The sequence below is a fragment of the Carassius auratus genome, chromosome 3 (assembly GCF_003368295.1).
Source record: "Carassius auratus strain Wakin chromosome 3, ASM336829v1, whole genome shotgun sequence".
In the NCBI taxonomy this organism is placed as follows: Eukaryota; Metazoa; Chordata; class Actinopteri; order Cypriniformes; family Cyprinidae; genus Carassius; species Carassius auratus.
The window spans coordinates 19667194-19692430 of record NC_039245.1 but is presented as its reverse complement, the minus strand read 5'-3'; the positions used below and the strand labels follow the sequence as shown (position 1 = coordinate 19692430).

General features: G+C 36.0%; 3 protein-coding genes across 5 annotated transcripts; 1 reads left to right on the top strand and 2 right to left on the bottom strand.

Annotated features, from left to right (window-relative positions):
• Nucleotides 1-2836: 2836 nt before the first annotated feature.
• il4r.1 (interleukin 4 receptor, tandem duplicate 1) lies at nt 2837-8151 on the bottom strand. 2 transcript variants are annotated; one of them, XM_026212488.1, is made up of 11 exons: nt 7844-8151; nt 7737-7764; nt 7566-7644; nt 6284-6410; nt 6030-6190; nt 5765-5925; nt 5391-5547; nt 5203-5296; nt 5020-5086; nt 4836-4921; nt 2837-4724 (listed from the first exon to the last, which is right to left on the bottom strand). In XM_026212488.1, exons 3-11 carry the CDS (start codon nt 7627-7629, stop codon nt 3983-3985), a joined length of 1659 nt encoding a protein of 552 aa, XP_026068273.1. In that variant the 5' UTR covers nt 7630-7644; nt 7737-7764; nt 7844-8151; the 3' UTR covers nt 2837-3982. The 2 variants fall into 2 exon arrangements, with proteins under 2 accessions (XP_026068273.1, XP_026068263.1); XM_026212478.1 differs by having other exon boundaries at nt 7737-8149.
• Nucleotides 8152-12106: 3955 nt separating this feature from the next.
• Nucleotides 12107-16739, top strand: nsmce1 (NSE1 homolog, SMC5-SMC6 complex component). Of its 2 annotated transcripts, none has more exons than XM_026212458.1 (8): nt 12107-12224; nt 12982-13120; nt 13240-13361; nt 14351-14428; nt 14833-14979; nt 15121-15237; nt 15650-15776; nt 16366-16739. In XM_026212458.1, exons 2-8 carry the CDS (start codon nt 13003-13005, stop codon nt 16461-16463), a joined length of 807 nt encoding a protein of 268 aa, XP_026068243.1. In that variant the 5' UTR covers nt 12107-12224; nt 12982-13002; the 3' UTR covers nt 16464-16739. The 2 variants fall into 2 exon arrangements, with proteins under 2 accessions (XP_026068243.1, XP_026068252.1); XM_026212467.1 differs by having other exon boundaries at nt 12184-12244.
• A 601-nt stretch (nt 16740-17340) lies between these two features.
• Nucleotides 17341-20633, bottom strand: kdm8 (lysine (K)-specific demethylase 8). Its single transcript, XM_026212450.1, has 7 exons — nt 19938-20633; nt 19332-19504; nt 19123-19255; nt 18977-19024; nt 17863-18012; nt 17676-17768; nt 17341-17546 (listed from the first exon to the last, which is right to left on the bottom strand). Exons 1-7 carry the CDS (start codon nt 20394-20396, stop codon nt 17382-17384), a joined length of 1221 nt encoding a protein of 406 aa, XP_026068235.1. The 5' UTR covers nt 20397-20633; the 3' UTR covers nt 17341-17381.
• Between the last annotated feature and the right edge of the window lie 4604 nt (nt 20634-25237).

The window sequence follows — 25237 nt, the reverse complement described above, 5'->3', positions numbered from 1 at the left end:
GTCTTTTTACATTTGTACACCCCTGCTACACTCAAATTTAAGGCATACATTAATAGATATTGCATTTGTCACATTGTAAATATGTGTGTTTTTAAGGCATTTCAATAAATAATAATTATTATTATTATTGTGTTCATGTCTATGTATAAATTAAATACATTCATATCTATGTACAGGTGCATATCAAATTAGAATGTTGTGGGAAAAGTTCATTTCTTTAACTAAACTCAAATTGTGAAACTCGTGTGTATTGAGTACATGTGCAGTAAATAAACATACTTCGCAGAAGGCCAACAATTCACTAAAAACGTTTTTTCTTAAAAAAAATGTATTGGTCTTATGAAGTATTTGGTGGGTTTTTGTTAAATGTGAGCCAATATCATCACAATTAAAAGAACCAAAGACTTAAACTACTTCAGTCTGTGTGCACTGAATTTGTTTAATACAGGAGTTTGACAGTTTGAGTTGAATTACTGAAATAAATTAACTTTTCCATGACATTCAACTTTTTGATATGCACCCGTATATCCATTTACATGGACCTTTTCACTGACCATCACAATGTTGTATATTTTTAGTACTTCAACTGTAAAACCACATTATAGTTTAGTGCTTACAAAAGGCTGTCAAACATGAACAAGTCAGAATATTACCACAGAATGTAGTTTGTATTTGGCTGGAGATTTTTAGCCACAATCTCAAAGGATCCCACGAAGTTCAGCACTTGGTTATTTTTATGAACACACACACAAATACATGCATGTAATATTATTTATATATGCATTAAAATGGTTCATATTTATTTTCATGTCCTCCTTTGATGCCATAGGTCAGATTAACTCTCGAGGCTTAAATATTTTCACTTCCAAACCTCTTTTCTCATTCTTGCAATCTCAAGTTACATTTTCTCAAGTGATTGCTAAATGAACAGCAATATATTTAGCTATAGAGGAACTACAGGCCAGTACAAACACTCATCGTACAGGATATGTGTCATGTTGAGCTTGTGTTCAGAGCAGCTTTGGAGACGTTCAGAGGAGAGACTGCATTTCATTTCTGTCTCAGTCACTTCAACAACTCCTCCGCGTGTGGTGACTGGAAAATAAAAGACCGGGTGAAACCACTATTACAAATGACCACAGCAGTTGTTTGCTTTGCAAACGTAAAAGTGGTGTAACACTGAAACACGGTGTAAATGTATAAAGAATCCATGGTCCAAAATTAATAACAATACATTATATAGTAACAATACATAGGCTATGGATTATTATTTATGATCATATCGATGGATTGTTATCTGAATCATCAAGTTTTTTGATGCATAATATTTCACAACATTTTCATAATTGGGAAAGACTAACATTATGCTATACACAAAAATGGAAGTGCTGCTGTGTAGGAGTGCGGAGAAATAGGAGATTTGTACTAATCTAATAATCAAAAGGAAACAGGAAACCCACACGCATTGCATGACATGAACAATTCCAGACAAAGGAGAACAGAACAGGCTCGAACTCAAATAGGGCAGAAAATGAGGGGCAGGCAGGTGAGGAGCATGAATGACTAACAACAGGTGATGACTAAAAATGGTAAAAGGAACAGGAAGGACCAAAAAAGAACAAACTGGAACTAAACAGGAACACATACCTGACAGTTACATTTGACACAATTGTGACATACATACAAACAAACAAACATACATACACACGCTATGTTTTCAGAGTTTAGAGACTGTGTTTTAAAGCTTACTTACCATAACAAAGTGCCAGGCAGAACAGTGTGAGGATGATCTGACTCAACTGAAAACATTGTGACCGTGCTGTAAAAAGAAGAAAGCTGAAAGATTTTCAAAGTAAAAAATACGGTTTCAGTCACAAACACACAAACTGGCCAGTTATTGCACAGTTTAAACCCTACACATGGCAGAACATGCGGGACTGAAGTTTCGTTATTCGGGACAGCAGAACGGACCATTTTTGGAGCTTCCTTCCGCGTTTAAAGACCTTCTTCTTTCTAATTTAGATTAGGAATTTATGGTGCAACAACAGGAACTAGAAATTTTGTCTTTTTATATTGTATTATTATTTTAATGTATATCCTACTCATTAAGCATAAACATGTTACATCGTGTCTAATAACGTTAGTCTGTGGGATGTGAGGGGGGAAAACATTTCCCAAATTATCCCATACTGGTTACTATTAAACGTCACACAAACGGCCAGCAGATGGCGCTACAATCATCCAAAAATGACTAATCTACTTTATACATAAATGCTGCTTATGATATCAATTTGTTACTGATGACAGTTAATAAACAGATGTATAAGTGTCATCCACACCTAAACGTATCATAAAGGATGAAGACGTTTTTGAACTGTACATTAATGCCCCCGGGTCTACAACTGTCCAGCGGACTATTTTACCATTTGTCTGTCACATAACAAGAACTTTATAGACCCTGTACTAATTTATACCGAGTGTTTACAATCATATTTAATCTCAAGACAACTTTCAATAGTAGCATAATTATAGACCTTTAGGTTTCATAGACTATTATTATATACTATTATTAATTCTACTCATATTACAGTACCACTTTCTAGAGAACAAGCGGTCCCTTGTTCAGAAATACCTGCGTAAACCATCATTAGTTTCTAAAGTGTAAATGTCTCAACATGCACTTCAGTTTATGACGTTCCATGGAAATGCAGATTAGCTTCCTTGTTCGTGGCACGCAGGATTAAACAAAAGAATTTCATCTGAAGGCCTTTGGTTAAAGTCAGACTCCATTTCAACATACTAAGGGTTTTATTTTAGAAAAGTAAAAACAAGGGCATACATTTACATTGCTTTTATTGAGAAGTGCTTTCGTTTTTGTTAGAATGCCATAGTGTAGGTGGACCTGTAGTGATTACATACACAAATAATGAAATGTTTCATGCACGTACCAATCACCTGTTTAACAGCATAGTAACTGTACACAGGCTGACAATAACTGTTTATGAACCAACTGAGGTGGAGTGGAGTCTTTGAAGACTAAACCACTGTCCTGCTGACAGCAAAACACAAAAGATGACAGTTTCATCTACATTGAAATGTACCATATATACAAAAATATATTTTGTTGTTGTTGAAACAACATCCTATAGAAAAATACTAGTTCTATTCACAAACTGAGGCAGCAAGTATAGACCCTCTAATAATGCCATTAGCAAATGTCGTATAATGTAATAAAAATGTCAATGCCAAGAAAAATAATACATGACTTCCAAGAGAATTTAAGTCACTGCATAACCCCTTATTGTTAAAAGAGTGGATCCTGGATTTAGCTTTTAACAAAGTTTCTCATTAATGGTAATATTTTCAAAGTATCCAGTGCAACTCTAGAGATCAATAGTTAGAATGTAAACATACCCAACATTTGTTTCCACAGCACAATTAAACAGAATAAGAGGTGTATTGTTATCATGACTTTAAAATTTGCCTTTGCAAATTTGACTTGGTGTCACTTATGGCATTATGTGTAAAATAAAAGATCATAAGTATGAATAACAAGAATAACTAGTTACTGTATATGATCTCAACAGGCATTTAAAGGGATATTCCACCTGAAAAAGGACTATTCTCCGATCATTTACTAACATACACTTGCATTTTATGGACTCACTAAAATGGATTATTCTTCTAAAAATCTTTGTTTGTGTTCCACAGTAGAAAGAAAGTCATCTGGAACAGCATGAGATCATTTTAATGGGTGGAGTATCCCTAAAAGGCATTGTTCAACATCTTATCGCACAAGTAGCTAGAAAAACCTGAATTCATGGCTTTGGCTTTAAGCCTGAGCAAACGATAAACAAAGTTCGCATAGTTCTTATTACCAGTCATATTTTCAGATTAAATATTCATTGTAAATCTAGACACTGCATGCAAAAAAGGATTAAAGATTCTGGGCATGTACTTATCTTTTGTTTTTACAGCCCAGTTAAACACACTGATATGAACTGTCTACTGGAATAACAGATGAGAAAGAAGAGGCCCAAGGACTTTGCTGCACAGATGTGGGATCTTGGCCAGTGCTGTGGGGGAATTTCAAAGCTCCACATGCATTAAGGGCTTGTTCAGTACCGATGCTTGTGATCCACTGTCCTTCTGTGCTCTTTGTTAAGCCTTGAAAAGGCTCATATCCTTTATCACTTGGTGTGACAATGCCGCCATCCAGAATCGATGGGGTAAAGGGTGGATTTGTGCTGGTGATATGACTTTCCCTGATGCATTTCTCATCAGCACCAACAGAATTCGGAAGTTTCACACAACTATCGGGATCATTTCCCTTTTCTAATACACTGCTGAAGCACTCATATGGGCTTGTATTGCCTGTATCCGAGAATAAAGAATCATCAGTGCCTGATACAAAATATGGCACATTGCTGAAAACCGATGAGCCAGAGCAATTGCCCGAGTCTCGGTTTGCACGGCTGTGTTCTCTTGAGGAACTCAAACAGTCAACACTCTTGTATGAGCTTCTCGTAATATCCGGATTGTTGGCAGGGAATGGTGATGGGTTTGCTTTGGGGTTTAAACTAAACACCTCATCCAATGCCTGCTCAACAAGTAATTGAATGTTGATGTTGCTATCAGGGCCAGCCTGGCCATAATCCACAGGTGCTGACTCAACACTGTGGGAACTTTTTTCATTGTTTGTATCTACTGATAATGCCGAGATCCTGTAGAGAGACAAACATGTTGTGTCATTATTAATCAGAATTGGAATGATGCCAGCCTGTCATGTATTTCTGACGAAAAAAATTAACAAACAGGCAATCATAAGGACATACAAATTCGTATTCTTCTGAAGGTCCAGTGTTGGAATCTCTACTTGGATTGGAGAGGATTTCATAGCAAATGGAGGCAACATATAACCCTATTAAACATGAGGGGAAAAAAAAGGGGGTTTATTTTGATCCACATTATGATGAAATATTATCATTATTGATGATTATTTCAGGATCCCTCTCTCACCTTCTCATCTCCAAGATTGGTATCCACTTTTGGCTTGGAGATTTTGTCCCACCAATTCGTCTTCATTCTGTAATGAAGAAGTAAAGTGTGTCAGAACTGAATTTTACAGGATGCATGAAGGAAGAGTATAAATGTCAAATATTTGTTATCGAATGATGGAAAAACACAAAACGGAGAACTCACCTCAAAATGCAGATGAAGAAAACAATAATGATGATGATTAAAGCAGCACAGAGAAGTGGAATCATAATTTTGGCTATTTCATTTGGGGATGAGGCTGTAAAACATATATACAGTAGATTGATCAGGAATATTTAAGACTATTAACACACCTGCGATGATGAATTTAAGACAAATCTAGGTAGACTTACAGGTGGTGAACTCAACTGCTGCGCTCTGGTCACTAAATATACTATGATCATTATAGTCAGTGCTCATTGTTGCTGTCAGAATGTAGTTAGTATTTGGTTGGAGATTTTCGGCTACAATCTCATGGCATCCCACAGTGTTCTGCACTGTCTTGGATATCTGTATGAACACACACACAAACATATATATATATATATACACACACACACACACACACACACACACACAGACACATTAATATGGTTCATATTTTTTTATATATATATATATATATATATATATATATATATATATATATATATATATATATATATATATATATATATATATATATATATATATATATATATATAATATATCATGTTATGTTCCTTACATTTTTGTGTCCTCCTTTGATGCCATAGATCAGATTTATTTGTAAGCTTTCAACAAAATTTCTTCCAACCAAACCATATTTTCCATATTGGTCATCCCAAGTTACATTAAAGTTTCCATTTTCAGTCTTTTGCACTGATAAGACTGGACTTTTAGGTTTGACTACGGAAAAAGGAAAATGCATGTAAATGTCAATCTAAATGTGCAAATTCTACTTTATCCATGAAATAATAAGGAAAAAACGTATAGACAACATTTATACTCACTGAAGTCTGAAGTCACAAATGTTTTGTTTAATAAAACATTTGATCCTTCCAGAAGTGTAGTACTGAAGTTCTCCAATGCAACAAACTCATCCACTGGAATAATGCACTCACAATTGTCACTGTGATGACTTCTCTCAAAGATGCATGTATAATTTTTAAACCTACAGTTTAAGAGATATTTGTGTCAAGTGATTGCTAAATAAACAGCAATATATTAAGTTATAGAGGAACTACAGGCCTGTACAAACACTCACGTATTGGATAATTCATGAGTAATGTCAAGCTTGAGTCCAGAGCATCTTTGGAGACGTTCAGAGTAGAGACTGCATTTCATTTCTGTCTCATAGTCATTAAAACACTTCAAGTCCTCCTTTGTGGGCTCTACAGGAATATAAATAAATAAAATTATATATATCACACACATGACCAAAGTAAACAATTGTTTTGTAAAAACAACAGTAGTTATGTCAGTAAAACCAGTGGTGTAGTCTAGTGTAGTCTTGATTTTTCTCTCAGCCTCATACTCACCTGTCCCAGAGCAGCACCTCATAAACACCATCACACTCACTAAACAGGGCTCTATGCTTACTTTTATTTTAAGGAGCACTTGTTAGCAGCTAATAAAAAAAAAATAAAAATAGGAGCACAGAAAAAATTTCAGTAATATTGGAATCCTTAGTGACTTAACGGGGGCATTTTTTTCTAACTAAGTATGTTATCTTAAGTATGTTAATGTCAAAATTCAAAAGTTTGTTTTTATAAGCTTTTTTCAACATTTCTAATTAAAACAATGGATTAAGAGTAATAAATTACCGATCAAATAAAATCAGTGTTAACAAAATTTGTACTACAGTGGTGGCACAGAATAATAGTTGGGGTCACTTAATTTACAGCGAAATATTGTTTACTTGATTGCACAGATACTATTTAAACTGAACAGAGATGATGACATCACTGAATTCAACTATGAACGGTCCAACTGTGATGAACTGGGAAGTCGTGGCCTTGTGGTTAGAGAGTTAAGGTTGTGGATTCGAATCTCGGGCCGCAAAACCATGACTTACGTGCCCTTGAGCAAGGCACTGAACCTCCAACTGCTCCACGGGCGCCGCGTCGAGTCACCGAGCCACCAATCCCCCCCCCCCGCCCCCACCTTAGTGCACGCCGCTGTATGAAAGTAAAAGTAAAATAAAATCGACAGAAATGGTGTGGTATTATTCAGCACGTTCTTTATTATTATTATTATTATTATGATAAAAACACCCATATCAGTTTTTCATCAAAATTTATTTTTCAATAAATACATTAACGAACAAATGAATAAAAACTAGAAATGTGATGTCTGAGCCAATGGGGAAGTTTGTACCAACTTCCCGTACCTGTAGTAGCCTACTTAAGCTACAAAAAAGAACAGTGCTAGCTACATTTTAAATTTAATTGTGAGAGTGGCATCATCATATAAATATGGAGATTTTATATCTAAAAAACACGTTATAACTAGAGAGAGCGAGAAAAAATACAACAACAAACACTTACCGTAACACACTGCAATACAGATGAGGGTGAGGAGGATCTGATACTTAAAAATTGTGGAAGACATCCTGTAGCCTACGTCCTACAACACAAACAAATATAATTTCATATATCTAAAACTTTTAACTAAAATGATTCATCGCAAAATAAAGCTTACATGTTACGTTTTCATACCTTTAGACTGTATTTTACAGCACGTTGCCTGTAAGAAACCGAGTTTACTAAACACTCTATAGGCTAGTTAAACACAGTTAAATACGGTTTAAGACACAAGCACATACAGCAAGTAGCCCAGCAAGTAGTTTAAGCCTTCTTCATATTCTTGTGAGCATATGCTTCCCTATTCGCAAAATGGAACTCGAGAAAAAGGGCGTTTCGAATTTTCCTGGAACACACGCAGTTCCGTCGTTCCACTGACTCCAGTCCTGCTCGAGCCTCTGCTGTTCCTGACAAATGCTATTGGACAGACGCGCGTTCACGCTGATCTCGAGCCTGCACAAACACCACACCGGAATTCAGTGGAAAAACCTCCATTTCGACGTCAAAGCTAAAAAAAAAAAAAGATAAAAGAAGAATATTCTTCGTTATAATGTGTTATTTATGAGACAGTCAAACGCAAAGGGGATCAATATATAAGGCTCGAAAAAGGAACTGCAAATGAGACGGCAGAAAGTTTCAGTTCCTCTCTAGTAGCCTACCTATGTGTTGTACTTCTTGGTACTTTTGTTAGTTCCATGTCAGAATTAACAGTGCCCCAATCTAAAATAATAATAATAATAATAATAATAATAATAATAATAATAATAATAATATATATATCTCAAAATGTTATATTCTATTATTTATTTGTACACATATTTTGTACACATTTTCAGTCTCTCTCTCTCTCTCTCACACACACACACACACACACACACACACACACACACACACACACACACACACACACACACACACACGGTTTCACAGTTTAGGTGTTAATTGGCATGATAGACATTTTATATTTGTACATTTGTATTGCCAGTGCAAAAGGAGTAGTACAAAATAATATAAAGAAGAAAAAAACAGTAATTGAAGTATAGCCTATACAATACTCCAGGTATCCAGGTAGAAGAAACATTTAGGGTATTCATTTTTTAACTTGTGCCAATGAAAAATAAATAACTTGCCCATAGGGGTAGTTAAAAAAGAAGAAAAAAAGAATCATTACCCTACATTTTTTATTTTTATTTGGATGAATGAAATTGTTTTTTCAGTGTATATATTTATACATTTATGATAAATGTTTTCCTGAATTTGTGAGTATTTTGTGCATTCTGTGAGAACGTTCAATTCAAGTTTATTTGTATAGCGCTTTTTATGATTGGAAAGCAACTTTACAGAAAATTAAGTTTCTACAATATTTAGTAGTCACTTATCAGTGGTGACAGTCAGTTTGTGCGCATATGCCAGGAATTTTCTGTAAAATGTATACAAGACATAGTCAACCAGATGATGAACACTAACAGCAATTATTATATGATGCATTTACAGCAATATTTGTTAGTTCTTTATGTTGTTTCAGGGTCAGCATCATCTCTTCTCAGGTGTTCTGGATCCAGACAGAAGCTTGTGTAAATCCTGGTTACCACTGGATGTCAATCCTGGTGCAAAACAGAGAAAAAAAATAGAGACATAATTAGCATAGCTGCTGTTCCAACCAAGTACAATTAATTAGTTTAACCCAAGCTATAGTATAGTAATGTGCTTTTGATCAGATACAACTGCAGTCACAAATTATGATATGCATTATTCGAATGCTTGGCAAAAGAGATGTGTTTTTAATCTAGATTTAAACAGACAGAGTGTGTCTGAACCCTGAACATTATCAGGAAGGCTATTCCAGAGTTTGGGAGCCAAATGTGAGAAAGTTCTAACTCCTTTAGTGGACTTTGCTATCCTATGAACTACCAAAAGTCCAGCGTTTGTATTGTAGGGAGCATGATGGATTGACCAGGAATTGTAGGGAGCATGATGGATTGTAACGTGAAATGTATGGTGACCCATACTCAGAATTTGTGCTCTGCATTTAACCCATCCGAAATGCACGCACGCACGCACGCACGCACGCACGCACGCACGCACACACACACGGAGCAGTGGATGCTGCGGAGCAGTTGGGGGTTCGATGCCTTGCTCAAGGGCACCTAAGTCGTGGTATTGAAGGTGGAGAGAGAGCTGTTCATGCACTATCCTCACCCACAATTCCATCCGGCCCGAGACTCGAACTCACAACCCTTCCGGCCCGAGACTCGAACTCACAACCCTTCGATTGGGAGTCCAACGCTCTAACCATTAGGCCACGACTTCCCCTGTGGTAGTCGTGGTAGAAGGCTAGTTAGTTACGCAGGAGCTAAACCATTTAGGGCCTTATGTAAGTAAGATCATTTGTAACTGATACAGAACTTAATAGGTAGCCAGTGCAGAGACTGTAAAATTGGGGTAATATGATCATATTTTCTTGACCTGGTAAGAACTCTAGCCGCTGCATTTTGGACTACCTGAGTATAGCTCTGTCTCTGAACACAGCCTCTCTTCCTGTGGCACCCATGTTTTCCTGTGTCTGCCCTTCTCTATTATGTGTCCACTGAGTCTACAAAGTGGTTCTCAGTTTTTTTTTATCTGTTACTTTATACAGATAGTCTGCCATAGTGTACGATCTTTCTAGGGCCAAAACGTATTGCATTTTACTTTGTTGTTGTGTTTGAGATACCCAATGTTTAAATGTTTAATGTAATTGTGTTTTATTTGTGCTGTAATATTGAATTGAATGTGTTTGGCAGGATTGTTCTGCTCCAGAGTGTCAGTGTGTTGAGGTTCATTAAATGTAAGTGGAACATCAGAACTGAAGCTCTGGACCAGTTGAGAGAGAGGATTGCTTCCATTGCTCAGCTCTTGGTATTGCAGAGCTTTATGATGGTGAGCCCCTTTCTGTATTTTTATAATTAGTGTATGTTTGCCAGTTTTTGCCCTCATGCATTATTTGTTGTGTTCCTGTGGACATGTAGAATACTTTTAGAGAATTTTGCATGCAGGATAATTCTCAATTGGATGATTGTCCCATTTGCTTATAGTTCTTGATATAGATTTGTCAGTGGAAAACCAAACTGAGTCCAAAACTCACTGCCATAGAGGGAAATCAGCTCGATGACAGATTCTAATATTTGCAGCCAAATTCTTACAGGAATCTGTATTGGGAATTGTCCTTTTATGGTATTTTAAAAGGCACTGTCTGTTTTATCTCTCAGTTCATTTACTGCAGAATTAAAGTTACCCGTGGACGTGATTTTCAATACCAGGTATTGTAGTGTGAAATGGGTGTTATGGTTAGTTCCTAATTTCTGAGTAGTGTAGAGTAAGACCAGGAGCTTCTCTATCTCTCTCTTAGTTGTGTTTGCTGTGAATGCCTTACATATAGGTTTTGATATAATAACTTTTTTCAAGTGCCAACCATGTAATGTTGACAGTTCAAAAAAGCTGATAAAAACATCACAATAATCCACAAGTAAATCACATACATTTATGCATTTAGTAGACGCTTTTATCAACATTACATTTAGGCTAAACTTCAGGCTAAAAAACTAAGCTTTTTTTTTTGTTTTACCAATATGTGTGTTTCCTAGAAATTGAACCCACAACCCTCACAGAAACTGACACATGACTCCAGTCTATCAATAAATATCTTCTCAAGTGAAAAGCTGTGTGTTTGTAAGAAACAAATTCATACATAAATACATCCCAGACATTTTTAACTGTAAACTGTTGTTTCCAGCTATATATGAGTTCTATATCTATAATTTTGTAATCACTGTGATGTTTTTATAAGCTCTTTAAACTCTAATCCTGATGGCACTCATTCACTGCAAAGGATCCATTGGTGAGCAATTGATGTAAGGCTAAATTAAATTTGTTAGGAAGGAAGAAACATATTCATCTACATCTTGGATGGCTTGAGTGTGAGCAAATACATTTTCAACAAATGTGAATTTTTGGGTGAACTAGTGACTATACATTTAATGATAACAAAATGACATCTTATGATATTATTCCTTTCCCTTCTGTTTGTTTCTGTGTAAGATTACAGGCCTGCTGTGTGTCCATTTGCCTGAATAATATCCTAAATAATGTCACATGGAAATTATAATTTTGTCATGGATAGGATTTTGGGTGATTTTCAGTGTTAATGTCATAAATTATAATTGGGAGGTCAGTTGCTATAGTGCACAGATTTTTATAAATTAGGTATTTTATAAGAATACTTTCTTTGTTTTTTAAGGCCTATTTAGCATTGCAACTATTACTAAGTAACTGTTACTAAGTATTATTTGAATCCCTATGAATTAATTGCTTATATATATACTAGGCGCGTTTCGACTTGCGCCGCACAGAATGATCACTGTTAGAAGGTCAAATAAAGATGTAAGAGATGGGTTTCAAGCCGATTCTTACTCTCGCGGTGCTTTGATGGCATACAGTGATCATTCACTTCTTTTACTGTCTATGTTCTGTGCTGCTTCAAGTCAAACGCGCCTACAGCAGGAACCTTCTGAATGGATCACGTGACCGGAAGTACAGTTTCTAGAGGGAACGCGCGAACGTTGCACGAATTGACATCTTAGCGGGGTAAGTTACACTGAAAACGGGTACGTGAGAAGCAGCACTTTTTTAACAATATGCATTTAATACGCACCTGTTTCGGTAATACTAGGTTGTCGGTCTTTGAATACTCTGACACACGCACGCTTAACTTTATGTAAGTTAGCATGTCGGTTTGAGAATGTTGTACAACTTAGCTCGTGGCTTGCGGTATGTCTGTAAATTCGTCCGGTAATACAACCGCAAGTCTGCATGTTCACGGAAAAATATTGTCTGGGTTTACCTTTGTTTTCATGTTGACGTGATATCTATATTATATGTACGCGTATTTGCGTTGCTTTGATCGATCTCCGAAGATCCCGCCTACTCGCACGCCATGATTGGTCGATTATGTAGAGTGCCTGCACGCTATTGGTCGAACTGCTTTTCAGTCATTACCTTCAACATGTATGAAAATGATAGGAAAACAAAGGCAAATCCTGGACATTTAGGCAATTGGGAAATCCCAGCCAGACATGTCTAGAAAGAAGAGGACATATGGTCACCCTGGTGGATGGTTCTTTAACACATTCACAGAATTCACAGAGTTGCTGGAAATTTATAACTATAGTTAACCTTTAATATTATACATTGTGTAAATTTAACTTTAAATTAAAATGTAACTAAATTTAACTTTCAATATTGTCTTGGTAATACATAAAGGTTCTCCTACAGTCATTTTCAGTCATATCACTATTGACTCAGATTTGCATGCTCAGTATTGGTGAGTTGATGTCTTTTCCAGCTCAAGAGGACATTGAGCAGAATGTCCCCACCAATGGGAGACAGCCACAAGCGCTTCTTACAGACCATGATGAGCAATGGCATTATCAGTGCATCTCAGGCCGCAGCACTACACAAACACTGCTGTGAGATCCATGGAGGTAAAAAGCAAATCTATTCTTTCCTTAGATGTATTACTTCTATGTCTCAGACCTGGAAATTGTATATCAGTTGTATATTGGTATCCTATTTGAATTAAGCATCTATCTTGCCTTTCTAGCACACTATGTGGCAGACCGATTAGATGATTTCATTAATATCATCAATGCTCATCTTCAGTCCTTGTTCATGCACATCAGGAAGGGCATGTCTGAAGAGGATGGACTCGAGTATTATGCCCTGGTTAGTTGAAATCTGCATGCACATCTAGGGAAAAATTTATTTTATTATTACAATTTTTTGCTGATGTCTGTTCAATTTCTGTATTTGATGTTTTGTATATATTTTTTGTTTTATATATGATTAATTTAAGAATAGTATTAGCATTGTATTACATTTATGAGCTTGATGTGATATATAAATATATATATTTTTTCAGTTATTTTTATGAAAATTTTCCAACAGTTTTATACAAATCACTTCCATATATACAATTTGTATATGTATGAATGTAAACAGAAAACAAAACATAAAAAAAAAAAAATCCTGCACACACTTGAAGTATTAAGTAAAAATATATCAAATCAGGCAATAGGTGGGTCGTTCAAATTTACTTGTTGTAATATTTAGTAAAAGGTTGCCAAATTGAGTAAAATGTTTGTTCTTTCTTCCTTAAAGAATATAAATTTTTTTCCAATTGTAAATATTGCATTACTTATCTAAGAAGGTTTTGATGAGTAAGAGGAATTTTATTTTTCCAGTTTAATAAAATTAGACATCTGGCTAGCAGCATCAAAAAACACAATACATTAATTTGTGAGCTGTTCAGTGAAGTGACATTCAGCCAAGTATGGTGACCCATACTCAGAATTTGTGCTCTGCATTTAACCCATCCGAAATGCACACACACAGAGCAGTGAACACACACACACACACTGTGAGCACACACCCGGAGCAGTGGGCAGCCATTTATGCTGCGGCGCCCGGGGAGCAGTTGGGGGTTCGATGCCTTGCTCAAGGGCACCTAAGTCGTGGTATTGAAGGTGGAGAGAGAACTGTTCATGCACTCCCCCCACCCACAATTCCGTCAGGCCCGAGACTAGAACCCACAACCCTTCGATTGGGAGTCCAACCCTCTAACCAGGCCACAACTTCCCCGTGTATCAAATGTATATCTATATGATATTTTTTTAAAGTCATAACAGAAATAAATACTTATGTTTATTTTTCAGGTAAACGTGACTGAGACAGACATAACAAGAATGGCATCTGATTATGCAGATAATGAATTGGAATTATTCAGAAAAACGGTACATGTTGTTACACACACACACACACACACACACACACACACACACGCACACAGAGAGAGACAAGTAAAGAAAAAGTATGTAAACCCATCGGAATTAGTTGGTTTTCTGTATTAATTAGTCATCAGATGTTAGCAGATCTGCACCAAAGTCACATGTATAGACAAACAAAGTGCTTAAACTAACATATTTCATGTCTTTGTTGAACACATCCCTTTAAACATTCGAAGCCATGTGTGCTCACTTTGTTTTCGTTGCTTGGATGAGCCCATGTTTTTGTTTGGTGATGAGTTTCATGAGTCTCGTTTGTCCTGAGAATATGAGTTTAAAAAACTATTCCCATTTTCATGTCATGTTTTTTTTTTTTTTTTTTTCATAATATCTGTTTTTGTCTCTGTGTTCAGATGGATCTGATTGTAGACTCTGAGAGCGGTTCTGCCTCCTCCACCGATATTTTAAATTGTGCCGACAGCCTCCAGACAAAGAAACTGAAGAAAAAAGAAACGGAGCATGTCTTAAACAAATTTGTCCAGGACAAATGGTTAAATGAGGTATGAGGCATTTTAAAACTGGTCTTGTCTTGTCCCATGGTCTTGTCCCATACATTGGACTGTAAAATAGTAAATAACTCACCCGTCACTACCTCCAAAAGCAGTTCAATATTTTTTTTATTTGTTGTTTTGCTGCTTTAGAAGGATGGTGAATACACACTAAGTGTGCGCTGCATTGTGGAGATGGAACAGTATATGCGCACAATCTACCAAGACCTCATCAAAGTGTGTCATGTGTGCCACAACATTGCCCTGCAGGTAAAGACATGAACATGAGTAAAGGTTGTGAAGTTTATTACAAAAATCCAGGATTTAGATCTCCATCATTTAGTTTGAAATGCCTCATGTTGTTTTCTGTTTAGCTTGTTTAATAATCGATTCATTGAATTTTTATCAGGCTGATGATGGGGCAACTTTTTAAACCGTGTTGGACAATGTTGCGGCCAGTGGGCAACTAGATGAGACACAGGGCCCACAACCGATCTAAAGTATCCAGATAGAAATTTGTTACCCATTCTCAGTGGGAAAGTGCCCAAGCAACCTTGCTCAAAAAAAGTTGCTCCATGTATCATCAGCATCACTTATGTTACATGTATTGACATTTCTTTAGAATTGCCTTGGTTATGGGGTTACCTGCTTGCATTTTCAAGAACTTTTCTTTTACTTTTAGTGCCAGATGTGTGAAAACCCAATTTGTGGAATCAAGGTGCATCTCCCGTGCGTTGCTAGATATTTTAGAGCACGCAGTGACCCTCGTTGCCCGGAATGCGGTGATTTCTGGCCTCACGAGATTCCAGGTGATCTGGTTTTTTTTTTTTACTTTTGAACTGACATAAATATACAAAACACAAATCTTACATAACTTGGTGCACAAGACAAGACAAAAAAAAAAAAACAATAGAATGGGATGATATAGGATATAATAATTGTTACAGTGTAATACTACTCGAAAAGAGAATCCATCCGGTCTATTGAAGTATTGATAATCTTGGTTAATATTGGAGTAATTACCCAGTAAACAAACATACTTCTGGTTTTTTTTGGAAAATTGACTCCATGGATATCAGACTCCAAAGTATTTTTTTTTAACTTGTGAAGTTTTGATGGTGTGATATACAGTTGATGAAGGAAGTTAAGTTGAATTATTCTATATCTAGAGTTCAAGTACGATGTAGCACCATCCTTACACAGTTCACCCCAATTTTCCCCTTCAATGCTAATGTCCAAGTCATGGTCCCATCTCACTGTAGATTTTTCTTATTCAGGAACTGGTTGGTTAACTGTTTTTTTTTTTTATAAACTTTGCTTCCATGAACAATTTTTTAGTTGTTTACTTTAAAGAGTTTTACATTCCAATGTTTTCATGTTTCTTTTTCTAATTTGTAGAAATACAGCAATCCCAGTCACAGAGTTCACAAAATCTGCCTTCATCATCCAAAGAGAACACTGCTCCCACACCATCACGCCGCTCAAGAAGATCATAATCTCCCTGCTGATTCATCGCTGCAGCTGGCCTTTTGACTATAAATGAGGATTTCTCAAGTGTCTAAAAGTTTTTTTTACATGCATTTTCTATTTATAAAGAATTGTTATTGGATAGGGGTTTTCTCATTATTTTTGTTGGAGTTTCTGATCCAAGATTAAATTGCTTATACAAATAAAATGTATTTGCTCTTGTATGGAAACATTTGCTGTCTCTCTCGAATTTTAGCCTTTTGTACAGTTGCTAAGACAAAATAAAAATTGAGAAGCAAACTGTTCAAATATCTCTTTTCATTTACATTTTCATTTAGCAGATGCTTTTATCCAAAGCAACTTACAAATGAGGACAATTGAATGCAATCAAAGTCAACAAAAGAATTTGTTTTAAGGAAAATCTATTTTAAAAAAAAAATAACGTTCAGCAACTTTCAAAATGTTGCAACTAAATGTGGTTAACCATTTTAGTTCCCTATACACTGTTCCTGTAGCTGAACTGGAGGTGAATGACGCAAGCAAACCAAGACCATGACTGCAAATAGAAATACATGTACTGTTAAATATATAGCTGGAATATGATGCATCAGCCAATGTCTATTTAATGGAAAAAACCAGAACATTTGCTCTAGTTGATATAGCAAAATGTAAAATTATTAAAAATTATACTAAGGTAAGATGAGCTCCTAGAAAATGAATGATGGATTTTATTCTATGACTTAAGAGTTATACGAATATGTAAATATTTAATGAAAAGCAAAGACGCAAATATTGAATGATAACTCCATCAATTACAATAAATAATACATTTATGTGTATATAACATTAAGCCTACAACTGATAACATATTTGGCATGTGTGCAAATAAAGACAATGTTATAAGACTTGACCGCACACACTGGGCACCTCGTTTTATTCTCTACAAATTAGGACCACCAAAAACTGACTGAAAAGCTGAGCTCTAGAGAGCGCACATAATGCCAGTGCTGTTGAGGGATGAAGAGGACATCTCTGGGCTGGAGAACACACTCCTGATATGAGGCTTTAGAGAAGTCTGGGAACTTCTCCAGGTCTGCATTCTCCACTTCCACCTGGTGGTGGGAAAACAAACTCATTGTTTTTTTTTTTCTGCTCAAGATATAAAACAATTTTAGACTGTGATAATTTCAGAACACTTTAAGAACAAGAATCCTGCTGTCATAAATTAGGTCTTCTACTACCTGACTGGTGTTGTGCAGTAGCTGCGTCTGATGTGGATAGAGATTTTTTGTTTCATCTGGGCTGTAGAGTCGGATGTATTTCCTTCCAACCACCTGACATCCAAAAACACAGCCAGAATGCAATGAAAAGGAGGCAACAAAAGCCTTGCCTTTCAAATGCCAAATGAACCATTTGTCTCTTGTTTACCTGTGCCAAAAAATTCTGTTGAGGATCCTGATGGAGAGGAGACACAGTCCCTCCAGGCCCGAACCAGGCATTAATTGTAATGTCATCCTCATCTCCCTCTCCAAGACAACAATAGTCTGGGATGCGAATATCTCCTTTCAGCTCTGGAACCTTTCAGGATGAATATCAGCCAACATTACTGTTACTGGTTTTGCATGATGCTACATCCATTAGTATAATACCAAGTCTAAGAAAACTGCCATAGTGCAAACTAAAAATTACAAAAACTTTGCACATTACAAGCAGTATTATGAGAAAATTAAAGAAATACTGCAACCAAAAATTTTAACTTGCAGAAAAATGACACCCTCAGGCCATCTAAGATGTAGATAAGACTTCTTCTTAATCGGAACAGATTTGTAGAAATTTAACAATGCATGACTTGCTCACAAATGGATCATCAGCAGTGAATGGGTGCCGTCAGAATGAGAGCCCAAACAGCTGCTAAAAACATCACAATAATCCACAAGTAATGTAAATAATCCAAATGTTTGTTATGTTTTTAACTATAAACTGATACTTCTGGCCAAAATCAATCCATAACATTGAGCAAATTGATAATACTGATTTCTTCAGAAAAAAAACCCAAAGAATTCTTGTCTCAATCAGGTGAGAAATCTGCATGGACCGAGCACCATTTACAAGTGAAAAACAGTCAAAAAAAAAAAAAAAAAAAAAGGAGGACAATAGGGGATGGACTTTTTCACTAGAGGAAGTGTTATTATGGATTGTTATTATTATTAAACCATACCCACTGGAAAAAAAAAGCTGGATATATTACAATCACATAACTTTTGACTTCATAAGATATTACTTGATGGACTGGAGTTTGTATTTATTTTATATTATATTATATACTTGTGGATTATTATATTTTTATCAGCTGTTTGGACACTTGTTCTGACGGCACCCATTCACTGCAGAGGAACCATTGATCAGAGAGTGATGAAATGCTAAATTTTTCTACATCTTCATTGGCCTGAAGGTGAGCAAATTTTCATTTTTGGGTGAACTATTCTTTTAAAGGTAAAGTATTTCTGGTCCTCTAGTAGCACCATAAAGAAATGCAACTGACCTGATCAAACAACTGATGCTGAGCCAGATATCCCACTCCTACCTCCGCCTATAAGAAAATCACCAAGAATAATTATAGACCGTTTGCAAAAAAACTACAAACAAACACTGCATCTTACAATGACATGAAACTGAAATTATTCTTACTGTTCCTATAATGTAGCGGTCTATGAAGTCATTTACTGTAATGAGCTTTTGTGACCACTCTTCATCAGTGTACTTGGATCCCACTTCAATAGGTACCGTCCGGCAGCCAGCAACAGTTCGTAAGTAGTCTATGCTTAGAAGGAGTATACAGCAGGGTTGTTTACAGATGTGTCAGAAGATGAAATCTAATAATACATTTTTATCAGTACCTCCATGGATGCTCTGCGAAGGCTGGCCAGTGGTCAGTTATTCCCTCTATAATCACAGGCTTCTGAGGATCCAGGAAATCTGATCTGAAGCGCTCCAGGGATGGACAATGAATCCTAGGCACTGCTTGTGCAGGGTTTATTACAGGCTCGGAGACACAGTCCAGTTTCATCTTCTGTTTTAGAAAAGCATTGTGAATAGTGAATAATGTACAGCTGAGTTCTCAGTACTCAGAACAAGGACATGACATTATTAAGTAAATCATTAATAGATATTAAACAATCAGAGGCCAAACCTTATCGATCAATCAATCTTACTGATCCCAACAAGCACAAAAACTGAGTTCTATAATTTTAAATAATCTTATTTAAATAATATTTTTTTTTTATTCAAATGAATTATTAATATATTAAATAACTTGAAATAACTAAAATTTAACTGAAAACAAAAATAAAAGCTACTTACAAATATTTATAAACACTATGATAGCATCTAAATAACTCTATACACATTTTAATTAACTTCACAGCAGGTTAAAACCATGATATATCTGTACACAAGCTGTCACAAATCCTTCATGCTCTTGACTTCAGGACAGATGACTTCACCTTTGAACAGGGTTCTTCACTCCTGTGAGCTTTGTTTGGACTTTTCATTTTCATTTTATTTCTTATGACACCAACAAGCCTCTGCAGAATGTTGTCCATGATGGCTGCCCCCATTAACAGACTCATGTCACATGTTTTAATGGCCTCTTGGATATTATATTGAGATGGATATCCATGACACAAACTTAAGACTTTGAATAAGCATCCATAAGAGTAAACTCTCCTCCAGTCCTTGTCCACATCTCTCCATGTCCCAGTGTTGAGCTTCTCCCAGGAGTAATCGATGATGAGCTGAGCTCTTTCAGCAGAAGCTGGACCATCTGCTTCACTGTACAGCTGATCTCTGGCCAGCTCGAGAACCTTCAACACACTCAATTCAATCTTTTCGCTGAACTGAAGAGGGAATTCAGACGCTGTCGAGGGCAAAACAGCTCGAACATCAGTCCAGATTGGAGCCATGGAGCGAAAGAGACTTTTGCATATCACCTGTTACGGGATTTCTGATGGATGATCTGCTCAATGTATTGAAATACCGAACTTGTAGATAGTACACGTCATAAATGTTATAATAAATAATATATACTGTTTATAAAAAACAAAGGTAAACACCTAGTGTCAATTACGTAAGAAATGTGCAACTAATATAAAAAGAAAAGTAAAGCGAAAGACAGTAGTGCCAGTATTTAATGTCCGGCTAGAAACAAAGAAGATTAATAATGTTCCGCCCTGGAACGCATTTCATTGTTGTTAGTGTGATTTCATTGCGGTTCACCCGATATGAAGGAATATGTTATTTATAAGTCAATATGTCTTAACCAAACATTTGTTTGAAGAAATAGAAATATCAGTTAAATGTATTACCTTGATTTGATGTTAAAAGTTATTGTATGTTTTCTGAAAGTTAACTTCCATATTAAAGGGAATATTATTTCTGGGGGAAAAACAAACACTTTGCAAGTCAATGTGGACCAGCAACTGAAGCTGAACTATCACTTTAATGCTCAACCTGAAAGATAACACTGTAAAACTCTTCTGAAATCAAACTGAAGAAAAAGTGTTAGCCAGTCAGAATAATAAAGGCCTTAGTGAAAAGATGTGTTTTGTAAGAAAGATCTCCAACTTCCTAAAAGCAATAGGAAAACAGAGGAAACAAGACCAAAAAGCTATTGAGAGGTAAAAAACAAAACAAAAAACTATGGTTTTACCAAAGAAAGACATAGAAAGACTGGCCTGTCTATTTCGATGGCAGAAGTTCTATAATGCTCACGTCGCAGTAACCTGTAATTTCTATAATTAGTTGATTTAAATGTTAATTTTGTTAAGATAGAATATCTGTGTCTCTTCTGAAACATCAATGAATAGACTGTTTCCATCATTGCCCCAAATTAGGAGGAAACCTGTGGCCTTTATTTCTTACTGCTCCAGTAGGCCTGCAGCTTCTAGACAGTAAATTGACAATTAATTTGTTGCATGATGATGAATGATGACTGACAGATGAATAGTAATTATATTGTCACTTTTATTACTGTGTCCTGGTTGTTTCAAGTACATTCATGAAATGTATCCAATGCATGTAATTGTGGCATCTTTTGAATATTTTCTGTAAGACCTATTGTTTATTTATCTGAGGCCTGTTTTCCATATGTATCACAGACATGACCTTTTCCTAATGTATTATGTAAAAGATAAAAAGCTACTAAATAATTCATTCTTAGTTCCTAGCTTTCATGAGGAGCACTGTGAAGGGCTAAACAATGATCTGAAGCCATAAGCCTGAAAAAATATTTAAACTTCCCAAGAAAAAATAAATGTTGCAGCACAATATAATGAAAACAGTGATTATCTCTGTTCTGCTGATGTGTTCATAACCCTCTGCTGCTGAGTCAGCGAGCCTGTTTACAAACTAGGCCACTTGATTGGACGCTGCACATGTAATACAGCTGTATCTTTTAGATCAGCATCACTGCAGAAGTGTTAAAGGATTTAATATGGAGCAAATATTAACTGCTATATTGGGAAGGACACTCTCTGATGCGATAATCTGTTTTGTGTGTTACTTCAATCACAGCATTTGTTTGGTTTTTAATTTACCCTTGATTTCTCCCATGGCCATTGAGCAGACTGCTCTGTGGAAAAGAGCCAGCTGTTGAAGAATCAGATGTTTGCGCAGCTAGATGATCTGTGAAGGAGTATGTTTGGGGGTGGGGGCACAGTCAGGTTTATACATGAGATTTTAATGGTGGTGAACACTGCAGTTGTTAGTTTGTGTTTATTATGCACTAAATAAAAATGCTGAGGAACTCTTAACATATTGCATATATTTAACTAGCAGCATGTCATCATGTTCCTTACAAAACTGTTTTATTCAAAGGCCATTTCTGACTGTTTTGGCATGCCTATTGATGCCTTATTGATAAGTCCCAGTCCCTTTTTGTTGAACAACTATGAATTTAGTAAAGCTTGCCATAGAATTCCATGGATGAAACAAAAACTTAATGACATTCCCAGTATGCTATTCACAGTTACGTTACAATCTTGGGATATAATACATCTTGAAAGCAAGTAATGCATTTAAGTATAATAATATAATTATAAAAAATATTTAATATGAGAAATGTAAGAATTTTTTAGATTTTATGTGACTATAACACTTTACATTACATACATATTTATTAATTTAGCAGACTCTTTTGTCGGAAGTACAAATGAGGAATAAATCAAGTGATTTATCATAAAGAATCAATAAGCACTATTAAAACAATGTTTCCAACATCGTTCAGAAAAGTAAAAGCTAGATGAGAAAGGAATTAAGACAAAGTGAAAGCATAGAGTAAAATCTTTTCAGTTGACATTCCAGACGTGGGTGGGAAGATCATTCAACCAGCAAGGAAAAGTGAGTAAAAAACATTTTGGAATGTGTTTTTTTTTTTTTTCATGTCTGAGATTGTATCACAAGGCATTGTTCACTTTCTGTCCTCAGGTTTCCGAAGAGTGAGTAGAAGTAGCAGAGCGTGGAGCATGTAGCTGTTCTGTATTCAAGCATCAATGTCTTGAACTTGATGTGAGCTGTAACCTGTAGCCAGTGAGATAAAGAGATGTGTGATGTGTGCTCTCTTTGCCTTGTTGAAGACCAGTCTTGCTGCTGCATGCGTTCTGGATCATTTATAAAAGTTTCATTGCATATGACAGAAGTCCAGCCAGAACAACACTGCAATAGTCTGGTGTACAAATGACAAGGGACTAGATAAAAACTTGTGCAGTATGCTCCATAAGGAAGGGCCCGATCTCCCAGATGTTGTACAGTGCAAACCTGCATGATTGAGCTATCTTTGCAGTGGTGTTTGAAGGTCAGCTGGTCATCAAAGATCACTTCAAGATTTTTGACCGAACTTGATGGGGTAATTGTTGATGAATCTAGCGGGATGGTGAAATTGTGCTGTACAATCAGTCAGAGTGGCAGGGAAGATGAGAAACTCTGTCTTTGCTAAGCGGAGTTTTTACATGTTTTCTGTAGAATTATTATTATTTTTTTTGTTTTAGTCATGCTAACCAACACTGTCCTTATTTTGCTGATGTCATCGTTCATTTTTATCAATCCAGTACATATCTGGATTTCTGATCATATTTATTCTGATAACATTTAAAAAAATATATTATTCGTATGCTAATATTCAGTTGCTAAAATATACTTAACGTGGTGAATTTTTGCCATTCAATTATGCAAACGGAGGCATTAAAGGTGTTGTATGTAGGATTGACACCGAGTGGTTGAACTAGGAATTGCAGTCCAAATTCAAAATATTGGAGAGGGTTTTTTCACCTGGCCCCTCCTCCTCAGTTGACGCACAGACAGGTTGCCAGACTGACGACACCAAAAGGAATAGCGCAATGGACGATGAATGAAATGCAATACGATGTGTTTTCTGCTAACTGGCAACCCCGGTGCTGAGATACAATTGGGTAAACTGGCAGTGGGCAGGTTTCACAAACCAAAACGGAGATCAACATTCCGGCCCAGAACGCACAGCTTCAGAGGAGAATAACTGACGTAGCATTGTTTTTCAGATAAGTATGTTAACTTAGCATATATATATATATATATATATATATATATATATATATATATATATATATATATATATATTACTAAAATTAGGATCGTTTTCAGGCATTCGGTTGGAAAAGGTTGTCAAGGGCACCACCAGCTGCAGGGGGTGCCAAGGCTTAAAGGTGCTATATGTTAGTTTTTGACTTTACTAAAGATACAGGTTACTAGAAAAACCATTCACTTTAATCATTCTTAAATGGTAATTTGCTTTTTATTGTTGAAAATGTGACTTAATGAAGCGTGCAAATAGTTTTTTTTTTAGCTGCTGAAGTATTGTGTCCAAATTTAGATTTTAAAAATAACTAAAAAGACACTCATCAGTCTGTTGTTCTGCTGAGAGATGAAGGCTGTTCCAAACAGAAAAAGGAAAACGATCTTGATCTAACTAGCACAGAAATAAATATGGTCAGCCTAGATGCACAACAAGAGAACGAGTATAAGAATCTGTAGTTTGAAAGACAGACCGCTCACTGATGCTCAGCTGGAAGCTGCTTTGAACAACACACACGAAACACCTGCTTTATCTTCATCAGAGAACATTCTCAAACACGGCCCTTTAAATGGAGTTTCAAAGAAAAAGCCACATCTGTCTCTCGAAGATTAGAAGAAAGGGGGTAGATAGAAAAATAACTCACTTAAAAAGATAAGAAAAAGTGTTATGGATTGATGAATCCACATTTAAAGTGCTGTTATAGGAACAGTTTGATTGTAAAGTGCTGCTGTATTTGAGATTTTAAGAAATAATAGTAGAAACTTCCTTCAAAAACTATAATAATAAAAAAAATCTTACCAACCCTTAACTTTTGTATGGTTGAATATGTCCAAAAACATGGTATCACCTGGTATAATATAATTTGGCAAACTTCGTTAATGTATCAGACATATATTTCTGTATATAATTCTGTGACGGCAGTTTCTTGTGACAAAGTAATGATAAAATGAAAGAGAAGTCTGTCACATTGCAGATGTAAGCCAGTATCTGCTCATTGAAACACTTCAAAACATTTTAAATGGGAGGAAGTTGTAGGTTAGAATGCAGAAGTGCTTTTGTGGTCCCACTGTGTCTTTTTTGAAGGACAGAAAGCCTTTGCTTCTGAGAAAGGGCTACACAGCTTGAGCTCAGTCCAAGTATTTAAAAAGTTCAAATACTGGATAAAAGGTGAACTTCGGGCATAGAGACAGACTCATCATG